The 12,249-nt window shown below is 33.8% G+C and overlaps 1 protein-coding gene across 5 annotated transcripts in view; it reads left to right on the top strand.

Moving 5' to 3' along the window:
- The window catches only part of EPC2 (enhancer of polycomb homolog 2), a 106,459-nt gene that overhangs the window by 75,969 nt on the left and 18,241 nt on the right, over nucleotides 1–12,249 (top strand). For 4 of the 5 annotated variants that reach the window (XM_036420838.2, XM_036420842.2, XM_036420840.2 and 1 more), the window contains 6 exons: nucleotides 2,346–2,494; nucleotides 3,279–3,411; nucleotides 5,613–5,804; nucleotides 9,293–9,382; nucleotides 10,715–10,860; nucleotides 10,965–11,308. In XM_036420838.2, coding sequence (XP_036276731.1) covers nucleotides 2,346–2,494; nucleotides 3,279–3,411; nucleotides 5,613–5,804; nucleotides 9,293–9,382; nucleotides 10,715–10,860; nucleotides 10,965–11,308 — 1,054 coding nt within the window. The remainder of the gene's footprint in view (nucleotides 1–2,345; nucleotides 2,495–3,278; nucleotides 3,412–5,612; nucleotides 5,805–9,292; nucleotides 9,383–10,714; nucleotides 10,861–10,964; nucleotides 11,309–12,249) is intronic. The other variant, XM_036420841.2, reaches the window with a different exon arrangement.

The raw sequence follows: 12,249 nt of genomic DNA, 5'->3' as shown, positions 1-12,249 counted from the left end.
GGTCATCTTGCTGTGTCCAGAAAGCCTTCTTGGGTTTTCTTTATAAGATCATTAATCCATTTCTAAGGACCACACTGATAATCTAATCACCACCACCTCCAAATACCATCACATTAGGATACTAGAATTTCAACATAGGAATTCTCAGGGGACACAAACATTCAGCCCATAACAATATGCATATATTTAAACATATAACATATGTGCATGTATGTGTATATATACAGGGTGAAGCAAAACTAAGTTGTGAGTACATAAACAGTTTTTTTTGTTTACTAATTATTACATTATATCCACACAAACAGCTGTAAGCCTAGTTTTGCCACACCCTATATACATAGAGAAAAAGATAAAGCAAATATGAAATATTAACATTTGGGGAATCTGGTTGAAGATGTATGAGAATTCTTTATGCTGTGTAATTTGTTTTATAAATCTGGGGAAGAAAGAATTAGGAAAGGTAGTTATTTGGGCCTACAGAGAGCTGGAAGTAAATGAGTAAGAGCAGAAGCACATAGTTCAAAAGGAACCCTTAGTGAAGAAGGAGCAATCTTAAAAGCTTCTCATGCTCTTTTGGATATTGTTCAGCTGGCTTGTAGCCTTGTATTATTATTTATGACTAGAGGTCTGGTGCATGAAATTCGTGCATGGGTGTGGTCCCTGGGCCTGGCTGGTGATTAAAGCGTGAGTATCTGGCATGGAAGGGCAGGTTCCAGTTGATCTCTGGGCCTTGGGCAGCACCTGGGCCCCCCCCCAGACCTTCACACACACCCCTCTGCCTGATTCATTGAGCTCCTGCCCAGCTCTCTCAGCACCTGGGAGCCGGGCAGCAGCCCTGCCTCTGCTGTTCGCCATCTGTGGGGTGACCAGCAGGGCAATTGGGCCCCGCTTACATCCATCTTGGCTTGGCGCTGCCCACTCACCTGCTCCACCATCCCACCGCTGTCCCGCTCTCCTCATGGCCCATAGGGGCAGGCAGTGCTTCCACTGCCACCCACTGCCAGCACTTGTCATGTTCTGCACCGCCCTCTGGTGGTCAGCGCACATAATAGAAAGCAGTCAAACTCCCAGTTAAGGGAACAATTTGCATATTAGGCTTTTATTATATAGGATTGTAATCTATTTGTCTCTCTTTCTTATAAGACTTAAAGCTTCCTGCAGAGAGGAGACATGCAGTATCCTGCACAGAGTGGACACTTTAATATTTGCTGTTGATAATGCTAATTATTTTTCAATTAGAGGGTATTATTGCTGCCTAACCCCCCTTCTCTCCAAAAAATTGCTTAAAATCATGCATTAGATTTTGCCTTTTGTCATACACATACTACTGAAGGGAAAAAAGATTTTCCTCTTGATGAGATAAAGGGATGAGTTATTAACATAGTATTTCTTAATGTTTGATATGCAGTACCTTAATGGGACTTAGTTTAGATTATGTTTTGTAGGTGCTGATCAATTTTAAGATACAAGAAACTATGTTTAAAAGAAAAAAAAGAATAAAACTTTGAATCTTTCTCAAGTTTTATTTTCTCTTCTATAATCCTCCAGCATAAAATTTGGCTTTCTTCGGGTTCTTTTTAATAATCATATTGCATTATTAAGTCAAGGATGGAAACTGTAACTTTTGTATACAAGTAGATGCTGCTAATTATAGCTGAGCATTCTCTAGTTATTAAACACAACTGTTGCTCTAAGTTTGTTCAAATTGTTTCTACACTTCATAGTTAGAATTTAATACTCTGAAACTCATAGTTATTCCTAAATCTCTTTTCTGCTCTGCAGTGAGGTGCCATTACAATGAATCATGATAATCTCAATCCTTGAGAAACATTATATCCCACTTTTAGTTTTATATCTGAGTTCCTGAAGTGAAGCTTTGCTTGTCATTGTGCATGTTTACATTGTAGTATATTGAATTTTCCAGTCCCCAATTACAGAGCTGGATGGATGGAGAGAGACACATTTTGGCTATTTTTAGGTAATCTTGATTTGACAGAACTGTTCTCTCTGTCATTGAAAAACACCTTGCTACAATTTAAATGGACTGCATTTTCTAATACATTAGCTTTTGTTTCAGGCAGATTTTAAAAATTTGGTTACACTGGAATTATCCCTTCTATGTCATTCTATCAGCTGGTAACACTTTTTTAATGAGTATTAATTGAGATATTTGCTTATACTTACATTTTCAGAGTTAGGTTTTTTTATGTGGTTGTTTAGATGACTTTTTAACTTTTACATTTAACATTTTTAAATTTTATAGAATGTATTTGTTGGATGAAACTAGAAATGTGGATAACTGGATTAATTGCTTATTCTTTTTAAATTGTCTTTATTTTCAATAGAATCGTAAGAATGATGAAGCCTCTTATGAAAAGATGTTGAAACTAAGACGAGAGTTTAGTAGAGCCATAACAATTTTGGAAATGATTAAGAGAAGAGAAAAAACAAAACGAGAATTATTGCACTTAACCTTAGAAGTTGTGGAAAAAAGGTAACATTGCTACAATTATATACTAGTGGCAGTTTTAGTTAAATTATGGATAGTATATAACCAGATGAGAGAAAGAGAGATTGAGTTTGTTGTTATTAAATTTAAACAATTGAAATGGATATTCTAACAAAATCTACTTTTTTATTTATTTTTTTTAAAGAATTATGGTTGCTACTTGTTTGTTTTGAAGCAAATTGTTATAATTTGGGGGTGTTTTTGGGTATAGTGTAGATCCTCTAAGTACACCTGATTTTTTGTTCTTGTTATTGCAGAATCATTGAATTGTATTTAGAAAAGAACCTTGAGATTATTTTGTCTAATTCTCTGTATTAAATTTTCTATTAAACAAAATTTCAGAGAAATTAATGTTTTATTTATTGTATTTTCTAATTAAATAGAAATACTTTTTGTTTCAATGCATTTTGAAAATATATTCTCTAATTTATTAGTCATTTTCCTGCATAATTATACTGTCCCTAAATCTAACAGAATTTAATCTATTTCCTGGAGTTATCCTTTCCTATGCTTCAAAATATAAAATATACAAGAAATTTGTCTTCTGTATACCTAAGAAATTTTTTTGTTTTGGGTTGTCGTTTTGTTTGTTTGTTTGTTTTAGTTACTAAATCACAATTATGAGCTTCTTTATTCACGCAAATTTTGTTTTAAGAATCTTGATTGTTTGCTCTGTTTGATTAGTTGTGTTCTAATTTATTGAGGTATCATTGGTTTTTCTTCATTTTTAAAATATGCAACTTTTTTTATATTTTGTTACCTTTTCAAGATATCATTTGGGAGACTATGGTGGTGAAATCCTTAATGAAGTGAAAATCAATAGATCAGAAAAAGAGTTATATGCCACTCCAGCAAATCTTCATAATGGAAATCATCACAAAGTCCAAGAATGTAAAACTAAGGTGAATATCCTCTGGGGAGAAGCATGTATGATAATATTGATTTCACAGTTATTGGTTTTTGCAGTTGTCTTAGTATAGTTTAGTTAAAGAGAGTAATTAACATGTGTTTAGTTCTTAATATTTGCCAACACTTTGCTGGGAATTTTATATACATGTGGCTTATTAATTCTTATAACAAGCATTTAAGATAGATTTTACTTCTGTGTGACTTCCAGATCAAATAGCTAATGAGTGGCAGATTCAATATTTGAATCTAGATCTTATATCAAAGACGATATGCTTTCTACTGTGCAAGCTGCTTCTGTAGAGAATAAGGTTAAAGTTTAGTTATTACCTTTAGCTTTAGCAAATCCTACATCGTACTCACTGGCAGGCGTCAAAATCTAAAATTAAAGCATTCTTTATTGAGACTATCAAAAGTTATTCTTGTTGTCATCATCATCGCCAGAACCACCAATTATCAGTTGCTATCTATACTACATAATTTGAAAATGTCCTCTGACTTCTAGACTACTATTTTTTCCTAGTAATTACACAGTGATTACTTTAGTTTCTTAGACTAAAGAATTATATTCATTCATTTTTCTCTTGGCACATTGATTAAAGTATTCAATTATATTTATTCCATATTCACTTGGTATATTAAGTATTCAATAGATAATACAAAAATTAGTAAGACCTTTAATTTTAGGAGCATAGGTTTAAATAAGGAATTGGTATCAACTGAAGCATTAGACAATAGAGCTTTGCTGTGTAGCAAGATTTACAAGTGACTTAGGCTGTTTGTGGAAAATTCATCTTTTAAAAAACATACACAATCCTCATTTTTCATGGGTTCATTCTTAAAGGTCAATGAAGAATGTGGAGCAGGAAAACTCCTTTACTCAACTCATGTTGGTTCAAACACCAAAGTTCTTTCTTATTAATCACAGGCATCTAGCCCACTTACCTGATAACCCTTAAATCACATTTGCCTCTATAACCAGCCAAAATTTTATCAATGCAAAAAAATGACATCTTCTAAGTTATTTTTTAAATTCACTTTACTAGTATATAGATAAATGCTTTTCCTAGGTATGTGATTGGCAGGCATAAAATCTGAAAATCTCAGCCCCAAATAACTGACAGAATTAGTCTTTATTATATATTGATTCTTACTTTATGTCATCTCTAAGAAAAAACATTCAGCCTATTTAAATTCTACTTTTAGATATGGTTGCATCCATAGTTGTTCTAACTATAACAAAGTTAACTGTATTTACTTTGTCACATCCCCCACCTTAAAATATAGACACTTTCTAAGAAGTTGGATTTTCTTTTAGTTGGTATAACTGTACCCAGCGTATGAAACAATTTATTATATCTCACTTAAATAATTTGGCATTTAAGCAACATTTTCATTGTGTGTACCATTTTGACTATAAAGTAGTTTTAACAAAAATCTGAGCTACATGGGGAAATGTATAACTTCCTAAATATTTTTACTGCTTGTACTTTGGTGCTCAGAGCAGTCATTTTCAAACTTTTTAAAGTGATAGGTCCCTTTTATTAAAAAGAGTGCCAGTATGTTAAAACAGAAACAGCTGCTCTGTTGAGGAGAGGTGGGGGCTGGAAACCCACCCGGTCGGCCTATCTTTTTCCCATATGGCCTCTGAAGTACCAACAGAGCTCTGTGGAACTTGAGAACAGTTTGATTATTGTTCAGATGAGGCAGTAATTATACATTCTAAAAAGTGACTTTTTTTTTTTTCCTAGGTAATAAGCTATTTCCCCTAAAAAAAAAATTTGAGTTTTTTTTAAAGTTGGAAATAAATAGAAATTAGTTAATAAATTCATAATCTAATTCAAGTTTTTAAAATAAAAATAATTAATTTTCATCATTAGGACAATGATAAAACTAAAATGTAAATAATTTTTAAATGCTGGATTGCAATAGAGCAATTTTTTAAAATCACTAACATCTTAGTTTAAGTATTAATAACAATAAATAAGCAAATTTAAGTACTATAATTATTTTTTATCTTATAGACAGTAAGACATTTTTAAATTTATGATTATATAATTTTTGCATAAAAAAAGCAGTAAATAAAATCACCTCTGGGGTAAAAAAATGTATGTTTTTCAAAGAGCAGTATAGTTTTTCATGATTTCTAAAATGATTTTCATTTCTTCCTTTGGGGGGAAAATCGTCATGTTAACAGCACCCTCATCATTTGTCTTTGAAAGAAGAGGCTTCTGATGTGGTTCGTCAAAAGAAGAAGTACCCAAAGAAGCCTAAAGCAGAGGCTTTGATAACATCTCAGCAACCCACTCCTGAGACTTTGCCTGTGATCAATAAGAGTGACATTAAGCAATATGACTTTCACAGCTCAGATGAAGATGAATTTCCACAGGTGCTTGTTTTAAAACTATTTTAAAAACATTTCCTTCTAGTCTTTTATATTGCTATATTTTAAAACATAATTGACATCTTAGAGTTTTGATTCTTGCTCTCTTCACCTAATGGTATAGCATAAATATTTTCCACATTATTTTTATAGCCATTGAAATGGTTTTTATTTTTTGTTGTTTTCCATCAGTAGAATAGAATTTATTCTATTATGGAGAACTTGGGTGGTTTTCCACTTTCTCTTTTAAAAGAAATGAGCATCTCTATCTTTTCTCTCTATTTAAAATAGATTATTAGAAATGAAATTACTGAACCAAAGATTATTAATATTTTAAGACATTTAATACATAATTATAAATATTCACCAACATTAATTCCCTTTTTTATCACCATTATAACTGACAGCTTTTAATGTTAATTTTGCTAATTTGTTTGGCAGTAACGATTTGTATAAAGATATTTAGAAGAACTGATTCAAGTTTTAAACTTGTAAAGATAATTCTCTTGTTTATACTGCAACAGTTTATAGAAAAAATGTGTGCAATTAAAATCTTAATATTACTTTCATAAATGCTATTTTTAAAACAAGACTTTGCTCTTGCTGGTTTTGATCAATGGTTAGAGCATTGATCCTCAGACCAAAGAGTTGCAGGTTCAATTTCCAGTTAAGAGTGCATACCTTGGTTGCAGGTTCCCCAGCCCTGGTAGCAACCAATAGATGTTTCTCGCTCCCCCTCTCTCCCCCACTTCCCTCCTTTTCATATTTCTTTTCTCTTTCCCTTCCACTCTCTAAAGCATTTTAATATTGTTTTATGGATTTCATAGAGCAGGGAAGGGGGAGAGAAAGATTGAAACATCGATGAGAATCTTTGATCGGCTGCCTCTGAGCCTGCAACCCAGGCATGTGTCCTTAATGGGAATTGAACCTAGGACCCTTCAGTTAGGCTAAGACTCTATCCACTAAGGCAAACCAGACAGGGCCCCTTCCACTCTCTAGAAATCAATGGAAAAAATATCCTCAGATGAGGATTTTTAAAAATACCTTTATTTTATATATAGTAAAGGTTCGGTTTTTTAAAAATTGTTTAGCACCTGGTGTAGCAATGTCCTCTTTTTCTTTTTCTTTTTTTCCTTTTTCTTTTCTATATGGTATGGGCAACCTAAAGAGAATATAATAACAAGCTTTTTCATATTTTAGCATTGTGACTTACTTTAAAAGAAATTAAAAAACAAAACAAATAAAATAAAATAAGAACACCATCACAGATATATTTGGAAGCAAGACTATTTATAAAACCCTTTATTGTAATTATTTAAGAATCTAGAGTTTATGTAAACTAGAGGCCCAGTGCACGAAATTCTTGCACAGTTAGGGTCTCTAGGCCTGGCTGGTGAACAGGGACCATCCATCTTTGGGGCAACTGGCAGGGTGATGCTGCCACAGCTGGTCGCCTCCCTCTGCGGAGAGATCCACTGGAACCTGCCTACGCCAGCATGGCACCAACCACTCACTGGGCCCGCTCCCTGCCACCTCTGCCAGTTGCCTCCCTCTGCAGGGCGACTAGTGGGGCAATTGGAGGGCTGCAGGCTGGACGCAGCTCCTGCATTGAGCGTCTGCCCCCTGGTGGTCAGTGTGCCTCATTGTTCGATCAATTTACATATTAGTCTTTTATTATATAGGATATTTACTTTGGCTAGATTATATGTTTTACTCTTTTGTCACCGATTTAGTTTTTTATCCCAGATGATAAATTAGCATTATAAGTATTGTAAACAATGCACAAAGATGTGTTTAATTTAGAATACTCTTTTTTTAAAAAAAATATATTTTATTGATTTTGTACAGAGAGGAAGGGAGAGAGATAGAGAGTTAGAAACATCGATGAGAGAGAGTCATCGATCAGCTGCCTCTTGCACACCCCCTACTGGGGATATGCCCACAACCAAGGTACATGCCCTTGATCGGAATCGAACCCGGGACCTTTCAGTCCCCAAGCCAACGCTCTATCCATTGAGCCAAACCAGTTTCGGCTAATTTAGAATACTCTTGAAAAGCACTTAGTGAAATAATATTACTTTTGTCAGAGGATCATCCAATTAGACTTATGCAGGGCTTTAAGTAGCCATGAAACTTTAATTAAATGACCTTTTGAAAGATTGAGGGAAATAATGTCCTAACAAATAGTAGATTTCCAGATAGAAAGTGTAGGGAAGGGTTGTAGGTAGAGAAAACAGCATACTAGAGAGCACTGTTTGCAATTTAGCATTGCTAGAGCATAAAACACAGAAGAAAAGAAAGAGTGAACAAAATGGTGCCTGGAGTACTATCTAGATAGCAAATGGCCTCTCTCCTATACTATTGGGAAATAATTGAAGAATTTTAAATCAGAATATGACAGATAGAGATATATATTGGCCTTATACTGATGGTACATATGAGAATCTGTTTTGCTATACAGTCCCTTTAAGAATGATACCATGTGATACTATGACCTTATTGATAGCATCCATCTGTCCATCCTGATAATAGGGCACACTCAACATACTAGTCATACATTCCTCAAACATTAAGGTATCTTCACTTCTGTTCGAATTCTCATGTTTATTCTCATACTCTGCAGCTCCCGTAATCACATGAAAATTGTATTTTGAAACTTTTAGGTTTCTCTGTGTCCTTGTACAAGGTCTTTTGACAACCCTGTCATTTTTATAATGGTATCCCCATATTGCTAAAGTAAGTATTTACCTACAGTTGGACATCATTAAGCTATTTAGAATGTTGCTCTTACAAATCAGGATTTTATTGGTAAAAAATCAATAAAATAATCATATGCTTTTTCTTTGTCTAATAAACAAGGAAAAAAAGAAGACTTAAGAGAACAAATGTTTTAACCAGACTTATCCACTGGTTCACAGTAGAGCAGAACTAAAACTCCTGTCTCTTCTTGATTATGCTTCTGGTTTTCCTAAAGTGGCTTTCTCTTCCTATAGCTCAGACCAAATCCTAAAGTCCACTCCTTGGGAAGAAAGGGGATGTTTTATGCAAGGAATTTCTAAGACTGTGATACTTTCTATGTGCATTTTAGAAGAGGTAGATGATTGGCAAAGGAAACAAAGTGTAAAATTCACATTTGGGATTTCCTCTCAAGTTTCAGGTTTGGGGCTTGGTTCTGCAGGAGATGAATCTGCCCTAGCTTTCTATTTCTGTATTCTCCACAGGGCTGGTGGAGGTATATTGTAACCTCAAACAAATGTCTTGCTCCCCTGGATGTCCCTGCTTAGTGGTAATTACCACAGTTTGGAAATAAATGTGGAGAAAACATTTTCCTTCTCAAAAGAGGAAGAGAGGGATTTGTGAGGTTCAAAATTTTCCAAGTTAATATAGGAGTGATTTACTATTTATGACCAGATTCTAATTTTAGACCATTACAAAGGTTTATCTATTGACTTTTGATAACTCCTAAGTAGAATGCCTCAATCCTCGCTTTTCAGGTACCGTCCCCCGTATCAGAACCTGAAGAAGAAAATGATCCTGATGGTCCCTGTGCTTTCAGGAGGCGAGCAGGATGCCAGTATTATGCTGTAAGAACTTTATTTTTTGTCATGTTTTTGTGAACTGGAATTAGCAGGTAACTCTTGTCAAGGTGACTTAGTCTTGATCTAGAAATTGGAAATCCTTCAGCATTTTTTATTTAATACATCCTGTGCAGGTACCAGTAGAAGATGCTCTAAGGTACTGAGTTATTTCAAAAGATATCAGAATTCTTCACTTGGAAATTGATGACTCATATTTTAGAAATCTAGTTTCACTTTGGGCTTTCAGTGTAGCTATAGCTCAGCAGTTAACGAAAATTACTCAGTGTTATTGCTGTAGTTAGGTAATCCCAGAATATCTAATTGAACCTTTGATGACTGTCAAGTATTTATTAGTATTTATTGTTAGACAAGCCATCTGTACCTACAAGTCCAGTAAGTATCAAACATAAAGAAACATTTTTAAATTTTATCTAATCATTATATTCATAACTATTTTACACACTTAGAAATTACTTTGTGCTATTAAGTCTAGTTTTGGTGTAGCATTATATCAAAGAACAGGCCTCGCTCCCAAATGTTTGGGTTTTCAGATAAAATATAACTATATAGTTATAAGGATGCCTTTCGTATATGGCTTGTGGACATCGTTTGTCATATAGCCTTTTCAGGGTGTGTGTGTTGTTGTTTTTTAAATATATTTTTATTGATTTTGGAAAGAAAGGGATAGGAAGAGAGAGACAGCAACATCAGTGATGAGAGAGAATCACTGATTGGCTGCCTCCTGCACCCCCACACTGGGCATATGCCCTGACCAGGCATCAGTGACCTCATGGTTCCTGGGTTGACACTCAACTGCTGAGCTACACCTGGCTGGGCAGGGTGTGTGTGTTTAATGTAGAAGAGGTAGGGAGTTGTTTACTAATTATGCTAATGTGAGAAGGAAAATATTAAAGGGGCAGAAGTGCTAAGACACAGAAAAATAGAATAATAAAGGGGATGAGAAGGTAAAGAAATGGACTATATGTTCTTAAAAGTAAAGAGAAAGTGTCAACTTGACCTATGCATGCTTAAAAAGTGTAATTTTGGGTCCAAAAAATTTATTCTGGTTTATCTCAATAGAAGCTTATTACTAACTTCACCATCTTTACTTTTTTACATAAATGTTAAAAGCCATCTTATTCTTTAAAGATTTATTTCTTTTTAAAATATACCTTAAATGTGTTTATATTTGTAAACTAAATTCAGTTTGAATTTTTAAATTTCTGAATATCTAAATTTAATTGTTTTCCTAATGCTGTAATTACTTTATTTGTATCATGATTTAGCTTTTTATCATTTCAGATTTACTCCATGAGTTTTCATTTCCTTTCTTTGCAGCCTCGTTTGGACCAAGTTAACCATTCATTTGAAAATTCAGAATTGGCACATCTGGATAAGTTGAGATATAGGCATTGCCTTACAACACTCACAGTCCCAAGAAGATGTATAGGATTTGCAAGGAGGCGAATTGGCAGAGGTGGAAGGTAAACTATTTGTTTTGACATGGATTTTGTTTATAAGATATAAGAAAACTTATAGGAAAATGTTAAGTTCTTCCATATAATATTGGTTTTATATTGTTTTTCAGGGTCATAATGGACCGAATATCCACGGAATATGACCCAGTCCTGAAACAGATAGATCCTGAAATGCTGAATGGTTTTTCAAGCTCTTCCCAAACTATAGACTATTCTTCTAATTTCTCTCGGACCAATGCTTCCAGTAAACATTGTGAAAATAGACTGTCCCTTTCTGAAATATTAAGCAATATCAGATCATGTCGACTACAGTGTTTCCAGCCAAGGCTACTAAATGTACAGGACAGTGATAGTGAAGAATGTACCTCAAGAAAACCAGGGCAGACTGTGAACAATAAAAGAGTTTCTGCAGCATCTGTAGCTTTATTGAACACCAGCAAGAATGGCATATCAGGTAAGCTGTCACTTTATTAAAGGTATATCCTGCTGGTTTTTTCCCCTTAAATTTCATTATATACTTCGTAAACTTACATGGTAAATTTTGAAGGTTTATTTTCATAACCCCACTGAGAACTGCAATTTTATCTTAATCTACCACATTTCCTTCCATCCTAAGAAATTAAACCTAATTATTGTGGTTGACATTTTAACCAAAATGTCCTGATACCTATAAAACTATTGAGTTATATCTGAGTGTGTGGGCCTGCAGTGGTGACTGTGGAAGCAGAATGCATAGGGATTCCTATGGGCAAAGTGATTATAAGCTGCAATCATATCATCATTGCACAATGCTATCTGCTTTGGTTAAAGAAAATGTTTATTTTTAAGTTTTAATTGTCCTTAAAAATAGCCATTGCTCCTCAAGAGTACCATTGAAAGCTTTTTTTGTGTGTGTAAATGATATTTTAAGAGGCTTTCTATGAAGAGTTATTACTTTTATCTGGTAACTTAACTTTCTAATTGAGATTTGAAAGTTTTTTTTATTTTAAGAAACATTGTGCTCTGAATAATTTAATATTTTTATGACATGTACATTGTAAATAATGTATAATATCTAGAGAATCAAAAGTGTAATTTTGATTTGTTTCCCTCTGTGGATAGCTTCTCTTTATGCAAGTATGTATAATTTATAAACATCCTTATAACAAATGCATTGCAAATGATTCATGATATCCAGAAACAATATAGATGTGACTTGACTTATACTGGTGATATCCTTTTTTTCTCTTATAGGTATAGATTTCTAAATTAGTTCCTGGATGATGTATTTTAGTATGCAAAATTATGTTAAACTTATTTAAAGTGATTTTTAAATCATTTTAGCTTGAAATTTGTTCTCAATAATGTTCAGTCTTTTAGTTAGTAAACTGCTTATTTTCAAACTGACCTAGAAAT

The sequence above is a fragment of the Pipistrellus kuhlii genome, unplaced genomic scaffold (assembly GCF_014108245.1).
Source record: "Pipistrellus kuhlii isolate mPipKuh1 unplaced genomic scaffold, mPipKuh1.p scaffold_m20_p_7, whole genome shotgun sequence".
NCBI classification, from domain to species: Eukaryota; Metazoa; Chordata; class Mammalia; order Chiroptera; family Vespertilionidae; genus Pipistrellus; species Pipistrellus kuhlii.
Note: the sequence above shows the minus strand (reverse complement) of the source record. Positions and strands in the feature narration are given on the sequence as shown.